The following is a 21,224-nucleotide window of genomic DNA, read 5'->3' as shown; positions in this document are numbered from 1 at the left end:
GTCACGAAAGTCATGGGATGCATCCTAATGTCGTGTTGGACCCCTTTTTGCCTGGCGTAGTGCAGCAGTCGTTGGAAGTCCCCTGCAGAAATACTGAGCCAGGCTGCCTCTATAGCCGTCCATAACCGTGAAAGTGTTTCCGGTGCAGGATGTTATGCACGAACTTACAGGGTGTTTCAAAAATGACCGGTATATTTGAAACGGCAATACAAAACTAAACGAGCAGCGATAGAAATACACCGTTTCTTACAATATGCTTGGGACAACAGTACATTTTCAGGCAGACAAACTTTCGAAATTACAGTAGTTACAATTGTCAACAACAGATGGCGCTGCAGTCTGGGAAACTATAGTACGATATTTTCCACATATCCACCATGCGTAGCAATAATATGGCGTAGTCTCTGAATGAAATTACCCGAAACCTTTGACAACGTACTTCAGCTGTTCAATTGTTTCTGGATTCTGGCGGTACACCTGGTCTTTCAAGTGTCCACACAGAAAGAAGTCACAGGGGTTCATGTCTGGCGAATAGGGAGGCCAACCCACGCCGCCTTCTGTATGTTTCGGATAGCCCAAAGCAATCGCACGATCATCGAAATATTCATTCAGGAAATTAAAGACGTCGGCCGTGCGATGTGGCCGGGCACCATCTTGCATAAACCACGAGGTGTTCGCAGTGTCGTCTAAGGCAGTTTGTACTGCCACAAATTCACGAAGAATGTCCAGATAGCGTGATGCAGTAATCGTTTCGGATCTGAAAAATGGGCCAATGATTCCTTTGGAAGAAATGGCGGCCCAGACCAGTACTTTTTGAGGATGCAGGGACGATGGGACTGCAACATGGGGCTTTTCGGTTCCCCATATGCGTTAGTTCTGTTTATTGACGAAGCCGTCCAGGTAAAAATAAGCTTGGTCAGTAAACCAAATGCTGCCCACATGCATATCGCTGTCATCAATCCTGTGCACTATTATATCGCTAGCGAATGTCTCTCGTGCAGCAATGGTAGCGGCGCTGAGGGGTTGCCGCGTTTGAATTTTGTATGGATAGAGGTGTAAACTCTAGCGCATGAAACGATACGTGGACGTTGGCGTCATTTGGACCGCAGCTGCAACACGGCGAACGAAAACCCGAGGCCGCTGTTGGATCACCTGCTGCACTAGCTGCGCGTTGCCCTCTGTGGTTGCCGTACGCGGTCGCCCTACCTTTCCAGCACGTTCATCTGTCACGTTCCCAGTCCGTTGAAATTTTTCAAACAGATCCTTTATTGTATCGCTTTTCGGTCCTTTGGTTACATTAAACCTCCGTTGAAAACTTCGTCTTGTTGCAACAACACTGTGTTCTAGGCGGTGGAATTCCAACACCAGAAAAATCCTCTGTTCTAAGGAATAAACCATGTTGTCCACAGCACACTTGCACGTTGTGAACAGCACACGCTTACAGCAGAAAGACGACATACAGAATGGCGCACCCACAGACTGCGTTGTCTTCTGTATCTTTCACATCACTTGCAGCGCCATCTGTTGTTGAAAATTGTAACTACTGTAATTTCTAAAGTTTGTCCGCCTGAAAATGTACTGTTGTCCCAAGCATATTGCAACAAACGGTGTATTTCTATCGCTGCTCGTTTAGTTTTTATTGCCGTTTCAAATATACCGGTCATTTTTGAAACACCCTGTACCTCTCGTTTATGTCCAATAAATGCTCGATGGGATTCATGTCGGGTAATCTGTGTGACCAAATCATTCACTCAAACTGCCCAGTATGTTCTTCAAACCAATTGCAAACAATAGCCCAGTGACACGGCGCATCGTTGTTTGGGAACATGAAGTCCATGAATGATCGGTTCATTTGGAGCAAAGGACCCAGCCCGTTCCACGTAAACACAGCCCACACTATTATCGAGCCACCACCCGCTCGCTCAGTTCGTCCACAGCTCGTAGTCTAGTGGCTAGTGTTACTGTCTCTGAGTCCCAGGGTACCGGGTTCGATTCCCAGCCGGGTTGGGGATTTTCCCTGCCTGGGAACTGGGTGTTTGTGTTTTCCTCATCATTCCATCATCATCATCATCATCATCATCGTCATTCCTGACAGTGGACTGTGTAAAAAAATGGACTGTAAAAACATTGGGACTTTTGTACAGGTGCTGATGAGTGCACAGTTGAGCGTCCCACAAACTAAACATCATTATCGTCATCGATCAGTGCCTTGTTGACGACTTGGATCAATGGCTTCGTGGGTGAGCTCCCGCTAACTGAAATCGAGACTCGTCTGACCGGGCCATGGTTTTCCAGTCGTCTAGGGTACAACCGACAAGATCGCGAGACCAGGATGCCGTGCTGTCAGCAAAGGCACTCGCGTCGGCCGTCTGCTGCCGTAGCCTTTTAACGCCAAATTGAGCGGCAGTCTCCTAAGGGAAACGTTCATCGTACGTCCCACGTTGATTTCTCCAGTTAATTCACGCAGTGTTGTTTGTGTGTTAGCACTGACAGCTTTACACAAACGCTGCTGCTCTCGACTGTTTAGTGAAGGCTGTCAGCCACTGCGTTGTCCGTGGTGAGACGTAATGCTTGAAATTTAGTATTCTCGGCACACTCGTGACACTGTGGATCTCGAAATACTGAATTTTCTTACGACTTCCTGAATGGAATGTCCCATGCGTCTAGCGTCAACTGCCATTCGCCGTTAAAAGTCTACTGATTTCCATCGTGCTACCGCAATCATGTCGGACACCTTTTTACTTGAATCACCTGACTACAAAAGACATCTCCACCAATGCATCGCACTTTTTATACCTTGTTTACGCGATACTACCGCCATTTCTATATGTGCATGTCGGTATCCCATGACTTTTGTCTACTCATTATATATCGTCCCTCATAAAGGTAGGCCTCCTCTGGGAAAGGAATCGGTGACGTTAAGTCCCAGCTCCGTAGTGGCCTGTGCGACGAACCAGCTGCAAAGGCGTCGCCGTGGAGTCGAGTCCGTAGGTAATAAGGTCTGCAAGCGTTGTGAGTAAAATGGATAGCGGCAGCTGCGGGTATTCACACAAGGTCGTCTGCTCAGCAGCAGTGTCCTTCAACAATTTTCTTTGATCTGTTTTGCACGGCCTATAAATATTTTTGCCCGTGAACGCTACCACCTTCTTTCTTTGCGATGTTATTTTACACTCGCAACAAATATGGGCAATACAGTATTGTTCAGCTCAGTGTTAACATGCCCACTGACACCTTGCCAGGATATGTGCTAGATTAAAAAAATAATACTTCTCGTCGTAAACTGATGCCGCTATTTCGTCTTCGTCCACGGTAGGAAACAAAAAAAAAAAAAAGGCTAAGTGATCGATCGAGTTGCACCGGCGATCAGGCTTAACGAGGGCCGGATAAATAATGTTCCACTGTACATGAATCCTGTTCAGCCGTGTGAATTCAGAGCATAATGCAGCATTCGTGCCTGCAGATCGGATTATCGTTCATCAAACGGAACTCTTGTGGCAGCGACAGTAGGCGTCTCCAGCTAGGAACAGTGTCGTCCCAGCAGGTAAGGAATGCGCCAGCCTGAAGAGAAGCAGCATTGTGTGGTGGGCAGCTGTGTTTCTTCAGTGCCGGGACTCACTCTAAAAGCAAGATACAATTTTAAAAAAAAGGAAAACACAGTGTGGGAAGTAATGGAAAACCGAGAGAATTATGTGATGTTTAGAAGAGGGGAAGTATTATGCTGTGTTTAGTCTTTTGAGATTAGATTAGGACTGCGGGCTAGATGTTAGTTGATTTTCAGGGCTTCCAACATATTGGGTTTTTGGCTTTTGTTTGCTAAGTGAAGGATGTAAGTCTGTGACTAGTGGTTGTGGCCCTCATTCAGTACAAGGTCGGCAAATGTAGAGTCAATATTCTGCAACATCCAGTTGCTTTAATGCTCAGCAAGCCTAGATGCTACGTCTGTGCCTGATTGATCAGTATAAAACTTACCACAATCAGAAAAAGTAATTTTGTATACCCCGCTGTTTGCTAGTAATTAGGTCGTATGTGTGCTGCTGAAATACGCTGAGTTGTGGTGTTGTTCACATATTAGGAAATAATTCTATAGTTGCAGGATTTCAGTAGTTTTGCCACAATCTGTGATACCTCTCCAGGTATGGTACTGTACATCACTTCTTGCAGACGCTGGAAGGGTCAGGGGCAGTATTCGGGGCGAGGAGGAGGTGAAATTACGTGTTCTGACTGTGTAAGTTTTATATTGTTCAATCAGGCACCGGCATAGCAACAAAGATGAACATGAACGTCACTGGAGGTTCCAGTATTACGACTTCGCATTTGCTGAGCATGTACTGAGTGAGGGCTACAACTACCAGCCACAGTCCCATGTCCTTCACTTAGCAAACAAGGGCCAAAAACTTAGTCCGTTTGAAGCCCTGGAAACTAACAAACATCTTACCCACACCCCTGATGTAATCTTATATGACCGAACACAGTTGGTACTTCCCCTCTAAACTTCACGCAAATCTCTCAGTTTTCTCTTTCTTTCCACACTGTGTGTTCCTTCATATCCCTCCATTTTCTTTTATTTATTGATTTATTTTATTGAGAGTGCCTTTGTATTCCGTTGTTACAATTGTTAATTCATTCCTTTAATTGGTTTCTGTAACACTTACCATATTTAATACCTCTTGTAGTAGCCTTATCAAGTACTAATTTTACTTTATTTTATTGGGTTTGCTTTTTTAATGTCAACTGTTATGGAGGCACGGTTTTCGGATTTAGTGCTAATGTTTTTCATCTTTCCTCCGTTTATATTTATTTATTGTTGAGCTTTTTACCTTTTAAATTGCATAACCACTACAGTGTCAAAGATGTCATTTACTGTGTGCCTCGATCTAGATGTTACCCATCTTTTCTAGTGTTGTTTACAAACATTGTAACATCTTTGGCGACAACAGTCAGTTAGTCCTGATGATGGACTTGGAAGCCACTCGTTAAATTAATCCTGTAGAACAGAAGCTATATAATGCTTTTATTTATTATAATGTTCTTTCACCAGGAACCGACAGAAGAATCAGTTCCTTCAGCATCATATGATTTGATTCGATTACATTTCATTACCCTTGTTTGTTCAAATGTTCAACGTCCTTAGCTGTTTCTGACAGAGTTACAATGTCATCAGAAAACCTCGGCGTTTGAATTTCTTTTCCGCGAACTTTAATTCACTCTCCAAATTTCATTTTGCTTTCGTTTCTGCTCTCTCGGTGTACAGCTTACATAACTCCAGGAATAGGCTACATCCCTACCTCTTTCCCTCCTGAAATACTGCTTTCATTTCATGTCCCGGCTCTTATAACTGCAGTCTGGTTATTGTACAAGTTGTAAATGACCGTTCGTTTCCTGTACTTTATAGGTGTTAGCTTTAGAATTTCAAAGGATGTATCCCACTCAGTATTATCAAAAGCTTTCTCTAAATCTACAGAATCTGTAAACATAGGTGTGCCTCTTTTTAACTTACGTTTAAGATAAGTCGTATGGTTAGTATTGCCTCACGTGTTACTACATTTCTACTGGAGCCGAACTGATCTTCTCCGAGGTCGGCTTCGGTAATAATCACATTTGTTAGTACCTGCCAGAAGAACCAGAAGAAAAATAAGAACGGAAAATGAACCATCTTTACATAGTGTCTTCCACTCTGGTAGCTTTGCGACTAATAATAATAATATATAAATAAATCTTTATTTTATAAAGAGGAAACGTTATTACCAAAGCCCTCGAAAATTTCTTTACCCATTTACTTCATATTTTTACTCAATACTCTAATGAACATTCAGATGGACACACGCCATGTATTTTTAATTTGTATAATATTTAAATATATGTATAACATATACAGGGGAATTGTTACCAAAAACCTCATAACCTGCTCGACCGATTTATTTCAAATTTTAAACGTTACTTTCATAAACGTTTGCACACATAAAGACTATAAATTTTTAATATATAATGTAATAGTGAGACGTTGTTAGCAAACGGGAAAATTGTATTTACCGCTTACGAGCTTATGGTTTGAATACTACTACATAATTTGAATTTGCAATAACAATAAACAAGGCCCAAGGTAAGAGAGAGGGTGTCGGTAGACAGAGGGGTGGGAAGAAATGGTCACAGAAAGCAGAAAGGGGGAGAGGGCGGAGAGAACAAGCAGAGATGGACAGAGAGGGGGGTGAATAGATGGATATAGAAAAGGGGAAGAAGTGATTGTCAGAGAGTGGGGAGAAAGGGGGGACAGTAGGTGGAGAGAGACAAGGAAAGAGGAGATAGACTGTAAAAGGGGAGGGAGGAGGAGATGGAGAGTGAGTGAGTGTGAGAGAGAGGGGAGAGAGAGAGAGAGAGAGAGAGAGAGAGAGAGAGAGAGAGAGAAGAGAAGGTCATGAACAGAGTGAGGGAGACGGAGAAAGAGAAGATGTGGAGGAGATGGACAGACACAGGGTGGGGGGGGGGGGGGGGGGGGGGGGAGAAGGAGATTAGGACCTATGTCCAATACATACAATTCCAATACGTGTTAAGAACGTGTGCTTTCTCTTTTCTTTCTTTTCTGTTTAACCAGACTGAGCCACATCAGTGTGTAGCCAGGAAGAGCTAGTTAATACTAATAATAATAATAATAATAATAATAATAATAATAGTAATAATAATAATAGCTGTAGTTACTAGCTAGCCAAGCGAACTGAAGACTTGGCCAGGATGGTAGCATCATCGTGTTTACTCTCGAGAAACAGGGAGGAGAGGCATAATACGGGACTACTAGAAATGTAATGTACGGGTACGACTGCTGCAGGAAAAAAACAGTAAACTCCCCGAGTTTGCATTGTGCCCACCAGTTGGCGTTACGAGCGTCTTCACAAAATCCTAACAAAGCAAGAAAAGAGTTTTGTATGTTGGAATATGCGAGATGCTTATGTGTTACAGTAGTGCAGCGTGCATTCAGATGGAATCGTGGGAAAGAACTGCTATGTAAACAGAGCATTCTGTGTTGATTTCAAGAACTAAGGGACACTGGTTGTCTTTGTGAATAGAAAAGTACCGGTCGATCAAGTGTGCTAGATGAAAACCATCGAGAGAGTGAGAAAAAGTTCAGCATGCAGTCGAAAAAAAATCGACGGCCTGTGCAAACCTCGAACTTGGGATACGGTACCGCAACAAACTTTGTGGAAAATTTTGCGAACAGTATCCTCAGCAGCTTGTGCAACGAATAAATAAGATTGTGTTCGGCACCTTCAGATTTGCATCACAATGCAGGAAGCACTTGAGGATGAACATTTCACCTCCAAGATGATATTCTGCGACGAAGCAACCTTCCATTTATATGGAAAGATTGATTGCCACAGCCTGAAACGTGGGACACTGTACATCCTCAAGAAATTGTGGCTCATAAAGATATTCGGCCAAGGTGAATGTTTTTTTGTGCAATGGCGCAACGTAGCTGTATCAGCCGTTTTTATTCTGTGAGAAGAATGTAATGGATACTTCTTACCTCAGTATGTTGGAGTTCCTTGCACTCTTGCCAATTCTGTCTATTGCCCTTGTTTCACTTCCGTATAAAGCTACATCCCAGACATGTCTTCTACCACATTTATATTGGGTATTAAGAAATACTTTTTCTCAGAAATACTTTAGTTGCTATTGCCGTGCTGTATTTTATATCCACTCTACCCCGGCTATACTTATTTATTTTGCTACCCAAATAGCAAAAACTCATCTATTACTGTTACTATCTCGTTTCCTATTTTGAATCCCTCAGTATCGTCTGCTGTAACTCGTCTACATCACATTCTCCTTATTTTACTTCTGTTCACTCATAACATCTTTTCAAGACACTATTCATACGGATCTGTTTATCTTGAGAGTCCATTGCCACCTCTGACATGATTACAAATGCAGCAGACAAACCTTAAAGTATTTTGTAATGTTTCCATCAGACAAGAAACCAACAGCTGTTTAGTATTTTAGAAAATGCATTTAACCGGCAGCTGTTTCATTGAACTTATATATCATCTACCGGTTTCGGTGATGGATGTATGTCGACATCGAATTTGAAGAATTTTTTTAAGAAATCGAGTGTACATGAAGATGACATAACTAATCAAAAATATGTATACTACAAGGTAAAACAGAGCAGTTAAAAACATATCCAATTTTCCTTTTAAGCTGGCACAAAATCAAGGTCGTGACAGTGCACTGGCGGATGCATGTGGGGGGCGCGGGTCGCCCCCCCCCCCCCCCCCCCCCTGCGGAGCCGACTTCATTGCCATTGCCATTGCCACTCGCGTGCTTCGTCAGTCGACTCGACTGAATCAAGTTATCGAGTAGTTGTACTTTCCTCTTTCCTATGTAGCACGCGCGTCCGTGTCATCGTATTTTATACGGTTCTGTCTGGCACTTAGATAGCTAACGCATACCTACGAGAAAAGTCGCGGCCATTCTAGTGATTTCGATACGTTATTCTCTGTGGCATTTGTTCGAGAAAAGTCGCGAATATTCTGTTTTCTTGTACAGAGAACTTTCGATACGTAGCGTTATAAATACGGACTATTCGCCGAATAGGAAGCTAGTTTCATTCAGAAGCAGAAATATTAAGACTGAAGAATGAATAAGTAAACAGTACTAGTTGTAGCAAGTGCAAGTGTGTAGATTAGTCAAGAGTGAGAGTGATCAGTTCATTGTGAAGTATTAACAATAGTAATTCATAGCAATTACATATTTTTACTAATAATATAATAGCAGTTTCTCATACCTAACATGTAATACGGATTAGGTATGGGAAACTACTGATGCGTATATCTCCGGCTGATGCGTGTATCTCCTAAAAACGCATTGTTGCGATATGCGCCATCTATCGAAAGCACTAGAAAGGAACGGAATGGACAATAAAAGCTACACACACACACACACACACATTGTTGGATGACGCCATCATTGGAAACTCGCCCTTATATTTAGACCCCCCCCCCCTCCTCGAGGTTTTTCTGTACCGCTGTACCGCCATTGTCACAGAGATGGGTCGAACTCGTTCATTCCCGTGAACTACTTCATTCATTTCACTGCCGTGAAGCGTTCAAATTAAGCAGTTCATTCGTGAAGTACGGAAGCCTGACGAAGTTGCCCCGTTCGCCGCTCAGCCGTGGCTGCGCTCGCTTCGCCTCGCTCGTACAATAAAGCTTCGCAATACTTCATAATGTTACCAACAGGTGGCCGAACTATGCGGTAACGCGCACGCAACGTTATACGCTCTTACAGCGTCTGAGTTAAATAGAGCATGGTCGAAGGGGAGAAAGAAAAGATAAACAGAGAAGCCTGTCACATATAAAGAAGATATTACATTTAATCTTGCTGCGCCCAAAAAATTCTTTATCTGCCAAATTAAACATTATTTGTTGTATTCATGGACTGAAAACTAGGGCTACCAACGAAATGCAGTTCAATTTTATGTTCCTTTTAAAATTTAATCCAAAATAGAATGAGTATGTTTACCACTGTCACAAAGTCTATATACCTACGTTAAGTAATTATTCAGAAGTTTTCCTGTAGATTTTATTTTTGTTGAGAATAATAACCCTCCAGATTCAGCACGTAAACTGTCACCGGTAGTCATTGGTACGATTACAGGTAAAATCCTTCTTTCAGTGTTATTAACAAACCTCTTATTTTCATGTTGGCTGCGCATGCTCACACAGCCAGTCTCTTCCTATGTATGTTAAATATTCATTTGTCTGCAAGCGCTGCCAACGGTAGGCTACTCGTAGACTGCACAAATAGTTACGGGTAACGATGTCAGCACTGCAGGAAGCAGCTGACGCTGCCTTCCCCTCGCCCCTCACCTCCCCAACCCTTCCTAAACCTATCGTTCCACACAAACACCGCGCGATTCATCGACTGGCAGTAGAGGGAGGACTGATGTGGAGGGAGGATGAATGACATAGCGCCGATGTAGTGGGAGTGGAAGAGGGGGAGAGAGTGAGTGAACTAGAAAAAAGTGTGGAGTGTGCTATCTGTGAAGAGTTTGCGTTGATATTTCAAGGAGTTGTTTGGGTGGTTTCACTGCGACAATCTCGAAGATCTCGTATCAGCTTCTAAGGAAATCGGGACATGTTTATAACTGATCTGTTTTACCATGTAAGTGTACTTATGTAAATTTGATCCATAATTTTGGTGAGTTATGTCATTTTCGTGTACATTGCATTCTTTAAAAAAAAATTTTTTTCAAATTCGATGTTGACAGACATTGAACGATGATAGCCTATAACTGAAATCAATAAATAAAACAACTGATGATTAAAATTCATTTTCTAAAGTGTTATTGTTCAATGTTGAATGTTAATTCCGTTTCCAAATTTCTTCTTGGTTTTTACTGCTCGCTCAGTGTACTGGTTGAAACATATGCAGTGACCCGTCGTACCGCTCCCTGTGTAATGCGAAATGAAATAATTCGGGTCTAATGAAGCCGGGGGTCAGGTTTATCAGGGGATACAACCCGTCGACTTTGTCCAATGACGTCAGAATTGGCCAGAGAGCATGTATTACAAAGATGAAAGAACTGAGAAGAATATTCAGAAACAAAGGAATGCGAGGGAGAAAACTGTACTTCCCATACATAACGGCCAGTAGTATTTTCACGTTAACGATATAGCGTGTTTGTACCTTAGTATTTCTTCGCACAATACAATAGAAAGAAATGAATGAAATATATTACTAGCAAATAATACATCACGTTACGTGTATGTCAGTTGTATCTCGAAACTCTTTCGAACTGTATTGCTTAAGTGCAGTACGGGATACAAGTTTAGCGTACGTCGATTTCTTAGTTTTGGCTAACATTGCTGTCCCGTTGTTCACTTGAACTATGTATCGCCTGCCTCACTAAACCGTAAATTAAACACCCGATACAAATTAAAAGCTCATTCGAAGTGTGTTGCCTAAGTACAGTACGGAATACGAGTTTGCCGTAAGTCGATTTCTTCGCTTTCACTAGCATTATTGTCGTGTTCTTCACTTCAACGATGTATCCTTCTCTTCAGTACACCCTAAATGGATCAAGGGATACAAATTGTAGATGTGTTGTTTATTTCGTCTCCACTATTACTAATAGTCTTTTCTTACGTACATATCAGTACTACTGATGACAGAAGGAACTACGTATGTAACATATGTATACCAGACTTCCGTTGACCTCTATATGTACACTGGTAACAAAAAGGTGGAAATAGAGGTACGTTATATTTGCAATCTGTACTTCAATTGAACTGCACGGAGACAAGAAGACGACACGTGTACAATTTGTATCCCGTACGTCAGTATGGGGTACATTTTTTTGTTGCCTTGGGCGCTAATAGTATCCCATTCGTTACCTGAGCTATATAGCTGTACTCAACATTTGTATCTTGCTCTCCGATTGACATATGTAGTGTCAGTGTGAAGGCGAAGTGAAGGACGGGATACAAATTGTAGTTGTGTCGGGGGTTTAGCAAGTACACATTCGAAAATGTCGTACTTATACTAGTGCGACCTAGCAACTACATTTCTCACGAAGGTCTGCTGCTAAGTGCCGGTGACGCCGATTTGTTTTTGTGCGCAGATACCTGGGACGCAAGAGGATGCAGGAAGCCGAGGAGCCGTTTGTGGAGGGCAGTGACAACCTGGTGAAGGCCAGCTACTCCTACTGGACGCTGGGGTACCTGCTGAGCCGGCAGGGCGCCCGGAAGCTGGTGGACGCCAAGCCGCTCGACAAGCTCATGCCCGTGGACGAGTACCTGCCCGTCATGTTCGACAAGCACCCCAAGTGAGTTTCTTCTGCCATTTCCGTACTAAATAGACCGAGAAATAAAAATATGATCTTATGGGCGTTGATGCCAAGTCCTCTTCAAACTTCTCCCAAAAGTCGATGTTCCGAGCTTTCTGCTGAGATCTTCTTCAGGAGTCGTTTGTTATACCCGGCTGACGGAACGGTATCGAAAATCTGCGTCGCGTTCGTTTATAAAAATATTTTCTCGCATTTTTCCGAAGAGATGGCGCTGTAAAATAATGTTCTGAACCTCTCACTGGTGGATCGTCATCATCGGATAGATGTAATAAAATAGATAGGGTGTAGTAGCAAATTATTGTTGTCTCCGTGCTATCGTACTGGTTTCCTAATTATTGTTTATATTCTTCTAGTTCCTATATGGCTGGGTAGTTACTTCTTTGATGTCTGCAAGCCATGTAAACTTGATAGCCGTCATTCCTACTAAATTGACGCTCACCCTTAGAGATCTCAACTTCCAGAATCTCTTTCTTTACCTAGGCCTTGTGTGTTGTTAAAATGTGTTTTCTGGCTAGCAACTGTTTCTCTGGTATTCCGCTACTCTTTGTATGGCATTGGTGATCAGTTTAAGGCGACTTTTTATTGTCCCCCCCCCCCCCCCCCCCCCCCCCGGTTTCGACTATACAGGGTGGTTCATTCATAGTGACCAGCCCAAATATCTCACGAAATAAGCATTAAACGAAAAAACTACAAAGAACGAAACTCGTCTAGCTTGAATGGGGAAACCAGATGACGCTATGGTTGGCCTGCTAGATGGCGCTGCCATAGGTCAAACGGATATCAACTGCGTTTTTTTAAAATAGGAACCCCCATTTTTTATTACATATTCGTGTAGTACGTAACAAATATGAATGTTTTAATTGCACCACTTTTTTCGCTTTGTGATAGATGGCGCAGTAATAGTCACAAACGTATAAGTACGTGGTATCACGTAACATTCCGCCTGTGCGGGCGGTATTTGCTTCGTGATACATTACCCATGTTAAAATGGATCGTTTACCAGTTACGGAAAAGGTCGATATCGTGTTGATGTATGGCTGTTGTGATCAAAATGCCCAACGGGCGTGTGCTATGTATGCTACTCGGTATCCTGGACGACATCATCCAAGTGTCCGGACCGTTCGCCGGATAGTTACGTTATTTAAGGAAACAGGAAGTGTTCAGCCACATGTGAAACGTCAACTACGACCTGCAACAAATGATGATGCCCAAGTAGATGTTTTGTTGCTGTCGCGGCTAATCCGCACATCAGTAGCAGACAAATTGCGGAGAATCGGGCATCTCAAAAACTTCGATGTTGAGAATTTTACATCAACATCGATTGCACCCGTACCATATTCCTATGCACCAGGGATTGCATGGCAACAACTTTGAATGTCGTGTACAGTTCTGCCACTGGGCACAAGAGAAATTACGGGACGATGACAGATGTTTTGCACCCGTTCTATATAGCGACGAAGTGTCATTCACCAACAGCGGGAACGTAAACCGGCATAATATGCACTATTGGGCAACGGAAAATCCACGATAGCTGCGACAAGTGGAACATCAGCGACCTTGGCGGGTTAATATATGGTGCGACATTATGGGAGGAAGGATAATTGACCCCCATTTTATCGATGGCAATCTAAATGGTGCAATGTATGCTGATTTCGTACGTAATGTTCTACCGATGTTACTGCAAGCTGTTTCACTGCATGGCAGAATGGCTATGTACTTCCAACATGATGGATGTCCGGCACATAGCTCGCGTGCTGTTGAAACGGTATTGAATAGCATATTTCATGACAGGTGGATTGGTTGTCGAAGCACCATACCATGGCCCGCACGTTCACCGGATATGACGTCCCCGGATTTCTTTCTGTGGGGAAAGTTGAAGGATATTTGCTATCGTGATCCACCTACAACACCTGACAACATGCATCAGCACATTGTCAATGCATGTGCGAACATTACGAAAGGCGTACTACTCGCTGATGAGAAGAATGTCGTTAAACGTATTGCCAATTGCGTTGAGGTTGACGGACATCATTTTGAGCATTTATTGCATTAATGTGGTATTTACAGGTAAACACGCTGTAACAGCATGCGTTCTCAGAAATGTTACGTTCACAAAAGAACATGTATCACATTGGAACAACCGAAATAAAATGTTCAAACGCACCTACGTTCTGTATTCTAATTTAAAAAACCTACCTGTTACCAACTGTTCGTCTAAAATTGTGAGCCATGTGTTTGTGACTGTTACAGCGCCATCTGTCACAAAGCGAAAAATGTGATCCAACTAAAACATTCATTTTTCGTAATGTACTACACGACTATGGAATAAAAAAGGGGGTTTCTATTAAAAAAAAATAATAAAGCTAGTTGATATCCCTTTGACCTGTGGCAGCGCCATCTAGCGCGCCAACCATAGTGCCATCTCGTTTCCCGCTTCAAGCCAGACAAGTTTTGTTCTTTGCAGTTTTTTTCGTTTGACGTTTATTTCGTGAGATATTTGGCCCAGTCACGATCAGTGGACCATCCTGTATACACTTTCCCACTACCATTACGAAATAGTTTCCGAATTCTGCGACCATGCATTGGCGCCAGCTGTTTGTGACATAAGAAAATTTGTGCCGGACCAGGACTTGAACCCGGATTGCCCGCTTATCGCGAGCGGTCGCCTTAATTACTTCGGATATCAGAGCACGCCCCCAGGACCGATCCAAACTTCCATATGTCACCCAGTCACAACCCTTATGCTCGTGCAATTCGTGTTTCCGGCAGAGGGAATTTTGCGAGCATAAGGGTTGTTACCACGTCGCACGTGGTAGTTTGGATCGGTCATAGAGGTATGCTTTGATGGACGAAGTAATTAAGGCGACGGCACCCGATAAGCGGGAAATTAGGGTTCATGTCCCGATCCGGCACAAATTTTTATATGCCGCAAACAGCTGACATTAGTGCATAATCGCAGAATCTAAAATTATTAAGCTGTGTTTACCACAACAGTAATCAGCAGTGATAGTCTTTTCCTTCAGACGTGCATTCCTGAGAAACTATTTCGTAATGTTTACCACGGCTGTAATTGTCATAGACAGTGTACATTCCATCAGACATGCATGCATATTGAAGGATATTGTGTTTTGAAGATACAGACATTTTATAAACACATACATAGTAACCATCAGTGACGTCGCACTGCTGTACGTCACTTCATATACACTTTAGTTTGGTTGTGATTAAGTACGTCAGTTGTAAGCCGCCAAGAGTCTTGCGCCTGAAAATGAAGTTTTTTTAATCAATTTTCCACAGGATTTTTACTTGTGCTTTCAGTTACGATACTACCGTGATGTGACCATACAAAATAAGGAGGTGGTTTCCGTATCTTCTTGTCTGTATTGTAAACACAAATTTTTTCTGGAGGCTCTGTCTACACTATGTGATCAAAAGTGTCTGGACACCTGGCTGAAAATGACTTAAAAGTCCGTGGCGCCCTCTATCGGTAATGCAAGAATTCAAAATGGTGTTGGCCCTCCCTTAGCCTTGATGAGAGCTTTCACTCTCGCGGGCATACGTTCAGTCAGGTGCTGGAAGGCGTCTTGGGGAATGGCAGCCCATTCTTCGCGGAGTACTACACTTAGCAGAAGTATCGATGTCGGACGGTGAAGGCTGACACACAGTCGGCGTTCAAAAAATTACCAAAGGTGTTCTATAGGGTTCAGGTCAGTCTGTACAAGCCAGTCCATTACAGATCCGTCACAGGTCATGCATTATGAACAGGTGCTCGGTCGTGTTGAAAGATGCAACCGGCATCCCCAGATTGGTCTTAAACAGTGGGAAGCAAGAAGGTGCTTAAAACATCAACGTAGGCCTGTGCTGTGATAGTGCCACGCAAAACAACAAGGGGTGCAAGCCCCCTCCGTGTAAAACACGACCACGCCATAACACCACTGTTGGCAGTACACACGCTGGCAGATGACGTTCATCAGGCATTCGCCAAACCCACACCCTGCCATCGGATCGTCACATTGTGTGCCGTGATTCGTCACTCCACACAACGTTTCTCCACTGTTCTGTCGTCCAATGTTTGCGATCCTTACACCAAGCGAGAAATCGTTTGGCATTTACCGCCATGATGTGTGGCTTATGAGCAGCCGCTCGACCATGAATTCCAAGTTTTCTCACCTCCCGCCTAACTGCCATGGTACTTGCAGTGGATCCAGATGTAGTTTGGAATTCCTGTGTGATGGTCTTGATAAATGGCTGCCTATTACACTTTACGACCCTCTTCAACTGTCGTCGGTCTTTGTCAGTCAACAGACGAGGTCACTCTGTTCGCTTTTGTGCTGTACGTGTCCCTTCATGTTTCCACTAAAATGTCACATCTGAAACAGTGGACCTAGGGATGTTTAGGAGTGTGGAAATCTCGCGTACAGACGTATGACACAAGTGACACTCAATCACCTGACCACGTTCGAAGTCCGTGAGTTCCGCAGAGCGCCCTATTCTGTTCCCTCACAATGTCTAATAACCACTGAGGTCGCTGATATGGAGTAGCTGGCAGTAGCTGGCAGCACAATGCACCTAACATGAAAAACGTTTGTTTTGGCGGTGCCCGGATACTTTTGATCACATAGTGTATGTTGATCATCAACATTTCTCGTAATATGCCCTGCTCCAATCCCAAGCTATGAGGAAGTCATGACAAGACAGAGTGTTTAGATTACTTGCTTCTCGACTGGTTGATGCTGTGAAGTGATGTCTATATGTTTATCTGTGTTGGAAGGCTTCCTATAAATTGTTTGTCATATGGTAAGCCAGGCTTTCTATAAACCAAAACACATAGGAATGAGAGAATTCAACAGAATTAAAGGACCACTTTTCGAACCCCCATAATATGGGTTAATGATGTCACATTGGCACCAAATTTCACGATAATTCTGCCCAGTGCTATCGAGAATGTGTCACACGATGGGAAGGCAGGCACAGCGCCTTTTACCCACATTTCACCCCTTTTTTTTGAAGCCTCTGTGATGAAGATCACAACCTCGATGTCCAGCTTTTGAAATCGCGAGGTTTTCTTGTGAGTGGCCGAGAAAAGCATTGCAGACCCACCATCGTTCAGAACTGGCAAGAAAAGGCCTCAGGGGGTCGCATAAAGGTTGGTAATCTGACCACCCCTTTCCCTTGAGTGTTGATTCCCACACATTTCGCGATCGAAAACGATTCTTCGCAGTGCGATTAGCAACGGGAAGACGTTCTTGACAACCTTTGGCACTGCTGATACCCTCGGACTTTTCAGTCCTTCTCTAAGGACATAATGGGGTTGCATCTCCATTACAGGTGATCGACCTCTTTGGAATCCAGCGCGACCGCAATGTTTACTCTCGTGCACAGTTGAAACCACTAGGGACCTTTAAAAACGATTCGAAGAAATTGGAACGTGATCCGAATCAGCAAATGGTGCTTATCCCTTCTCTGCCCTCTTGTTTCACGTCCTCCAGTGGCGTGATCCTGGAAGATTGTAACATTGACTCGTGCGTGAATAAAAATAAGACTTCCCAGTTCGACAAAATCCTTGGTGTCACCTACCCACTTTTATTGAGAATTTTAGTAATGAATGTGTAATGATACAACCCATCAAGTGTCAAGGCACCAGTAGACAGGCGACTGGAATCAGAAGTATGTTACGGGGTAGCCTACTCACATGTAGATGTATGTATGTTAGGGGTGATTAATTTATACTAAACTGACAGAAACTGTGTTACACCACGAAACACAAATCAATATTTATCAAAGTTTAAAGATATTCGCCACATTATAGATGTTAAATGGTTTAACTTTCGTTCCATTCAGAATTGATGCCCATTTTGAATATTATTTTGAGGCATAACCTCCATGGGCATAAGTGCTCTCTTCTGTTCGTTGTGGCATGGAAGCACACAACTACTGAATGTCATCTTACAGAATTTCTTACAATGCCTGAAACACATGAAGAATGCTGGTTGGAGGCTCATAAGAAAACACGTGTTTCCCATTGCATCCCAGAAATGCTCTATAGATGGGAAATCAGGGAAATAGGAATACCGGTTAGTGGTCAGTACATCTCTCAAGGCATCTGCGATGTGGATTGTAGTGTGGGATCTTCCATTACACTGTTGGAATATACCATTTGGTGCCCTGGTAATGACGGGTGTGACAAAATGGTTTCTCATTCTTGCAAAATACTGGCAAGCATTCAGATTCCTTTCAGCAATTACCAGACTGTTCCTGTTGTCATAACAAATGACTATTTACAATGATCCCAGTGGTTGGAGACATTGATCTCAAGAATTGCGCTTTCCTGTGACCTTCACCACATCATTTATGGACACATCAGCATTAATCTGACCACCCGAAGTTAAAGCAAGACTCATTACTGAGGACCACATAATGCCACTTGATACCCCAGTCAACTTTTGATCCACACCGTGCAAGTCTATTCTCTGTGGTGTGATGTTAGCAGTAAACGACTCTTTTGCAGTTGCTACACTACAGCCCATTGTCTGTGCAGTCTGTCGGTGTGTTGCTTCTATGTCTCTTGTGCCAATGATTCAACCTTCTTGAAACTGTAATGATGGCAATGACTTGTATGTGCACTTCCTCTGTGATATATCTTATGTCACTGATGGTGCACAGATATTCATATAAACAATCCAACATAATTTCATTGGATTATTCATAAACACATGAAAAGTACACTTCTCAGTTTGGAGGCAATAATATGCACTGGACCAAAACTCAAATCCCCTTTCGGGAGTTTGATTTACATGCAAATCAAAATTTCCTTACTAGCTCAAGTCCTAACAAGAATGGCAATCAGTGATTAACTGGAAGATTGCCAAAACTGAAAAACAGAAAGTTCAAGTTCTGGATTCACTATAAATGTTTTAAAGTTAATAGAACAATTATAATTTCACTATTTAATCTTGGTGTCTGCAAACAGAGACAATATACATTTAATCAAAATAAGCTCCAAATCTGAATAACCAGAGTTAAAGTCACTGTCATTGAATTAGTCGGAAACAAGAGTTTAAAAGCACAACATTGTGACAGCTCAATATTAGTGTGTCCACAAGCCCACACTGCAGAATAAGCCATATCTTTGTGGGCTCTGATGACAGATTTGGCTGTTCCACATAGCAGCAGTTTCCAGAAGGATAACTGGTGTCAAAAATCCTGCAGGTGCAATGGTTTGTAAGTGAGACTTAATGAACTGCTACTGCGGTCAGTGTCTGGCCCACAGAACTCACTAGAAATGACCTGGCTTCCCACCACTGAGCACCAGGCTTAAATTCAGTAGAGTGGGTAGTTGAGACACAGCACTCTGGGTGTGCTGTATTGTTGTGCCTACCTAAAAAGTTACAGTAATGATACACACACTAAATAGTCATCATATAGAATTGGATTTTTGTATTATCAAAATACAGAAAACAAGCTTGTGTGAGGATGGATTTTAAGCAATATATTCCACAGGCTTCGATATACTGAGGTATCAGAATGAATGTTCTCTCTGCATGGCCCTAGACTGTGGCTAAACCATTTCTCTGCAATATCCTTTCTCATAAGATTTGTGAATTTTTGTTGGTAGAAGAAGAGTTACTGGTGTAAATAAAGCTTTGAGGGTGGGTCATGAGTCAAGCTGGACAGCTCAATCAGTAGAGCTCATGCCCATGAAAGGCAAAGGTCCCAGAGTCAAGCCCTACTACCAGGATGTTTCTTTGAAGCATCAGTTTGGTGTAACACTTTCATTTGTGTCTCTGTAGAATAGTCAGCAGTATCATGTGTAATACGGGATCCCTGACGCATTTAGTTACAGTGTGAATATGCTTTAATGTTTCTTTACATAGAATATCTTAAGATTTTTCTGCTATAAATTTGTTTATTAATGACAAAATGTAGTATGATTTGGCATATGAGATTCTTTTATAATATAATATAGCTGAAAGGCTCTTGAATTGTTTAACATCAGTTACTCTGATTTACCATGTTAAAAATATCTCTAGAATTATACATTTTACTTAAGAAGAAATTCATTTTATAGATGATATTTAAGCCAGAGTCATAACTTTAACAACTGATGTTCTCCATTTTTCAGTGATACATGGAAGGAATACTTTTCAAATCGAAACCTGATAGCATTTTCAGCTGAGCCTCTGCTTGTCTACCCAACACACTACACTGGCGAAGAAGGCTATATTAGTGACACAGAGGATTCTGCAGTAGTGAAGGAACCAGAGAAGCATTATCATGTAACAGGAGAAGAGCTGTAAACAAGTTCCATTATAGAAAGATAGTATCCTATCATTTTACAGTTTTCATATAGTCATACTTCAACATTTATGTAAGGAATAAAATTTTCATTACATCACTACTGACCAGCTACACGGTTGTTTACAAAAATGTATGGTTTGTATGTCATCATGACACTGTAGTGAATGATTTTACTATAAAAGGGAGATATATATATATATATCACAGGTTACAGTTTTTTATCATAAAATTAATGCTTAGATCTGTTGAAAAACTTTTGTGTCACCACTCTCCTTTCACTAATTCTAATCAAATATACTGAACTGTAAGAGATATTAAAAAATTCACATTTTTTTGCTGTCAAACCTTGCTTCATTTCATTTCTATACAACACATTTCAAAATTGTAGTTGGTCAGCTCAGTGAAACATAAAGTTCAGAATTATTAAACATGATCGGTCTCTTAGCAGGGAGTTTAACGTTATTACTGCATGAGAAGAAAAGAGGGAGACTGAAACTATAAAAGTAATGTTTACAGAACTGTGTTTTAATATTATTAATAATGGTTACATTGGGGACTTTCAGATTAAGAAACTTTACAATTAAAATGGCATGCGTAAAGACTGGGTATTCATAAAAACTTGGAAAGGTCATGTTGATCTTCATATGTGCAAAGTGAAATATATAATATTGCCACCAGATATAATACAAAAGTTTTGTGACTCAATGTGGCTGAAATTCTTACTGTTAGTCTGTCATTAATAAGCTGACAAAATTAAAGTTCTTTCAGTGAACAGATGTTGCGTATTATAAGTGAAAATTTAATGACACCATAGACTTCACTCCAAATGCTGTTACAGCTTTGGAAGTGCTTGGTACTGTAATAAGAAGAATTTTTATACTATTATCTCCAAGACTGAGCTTTTTAAGTAGGACATATCATTTTCTTATACAGATTTTTTTTTTACTGCTACCCATGAATGTTTAGTTGGTAGTGATAATGTGATGATAAAACTGGATTTTTTGTATACCCTGTGCTACTGCTGTACAATTACTCTGTCTATATTGCTTCTAAGGCTATGCAATCTACATTTAACAAACATTTGTTT

At 42.0% G+C, this 21,224-nt stretch overlaps 1 protein-coding gene across 1 annotated transcript in view; it reads left to right on the top strand.

The window, feature by feature from the left end:
- The window catches only part of LOC126267813 (glycosyltransferase 25 family member-like), a 75,659-nt gene extending 55,523 nt beyond the window's left edge, over nt 1–20,136 (top strand). Inside the window, exons 3-4 of the mRNA XM_049973119.1 lie at nt 11,615–11,818; nt 19,962–20,136. Of these exons, the coding sequence (XP_049829076.1) occupies nt 11,615–11,818; nt 19,962–20,136 (379 nt within the window). The remainder of the gene's footprint in view (nt 1–11,614; nt 11,819–19,961) is intronic.
- The last annotated feature ends 1,088 nt before the right edge of the window (nt 20,137–21,224 follow it).

Source organism: Schistocerca gregaria, chromosome 4 (genome assembly GCF_023897955.1).
Source record: "Schistocerca gregaria isolate iqSchGreg1 chromosome 4, iqSchGreg1.2, whole genome shotgun sequence".
In the NCBI taxonomy this organism is placed as follows: Eukaryota; Metazoa; Arthropoda; class Insecta; order Orthoptera; family Acrididae; genus Schistocerca; species Schistocerca gregaria.
Note: the sequence above shows the minus strand (reverse complement) of the source record. Positions and strands in the feature narration are given on the sequence as shown.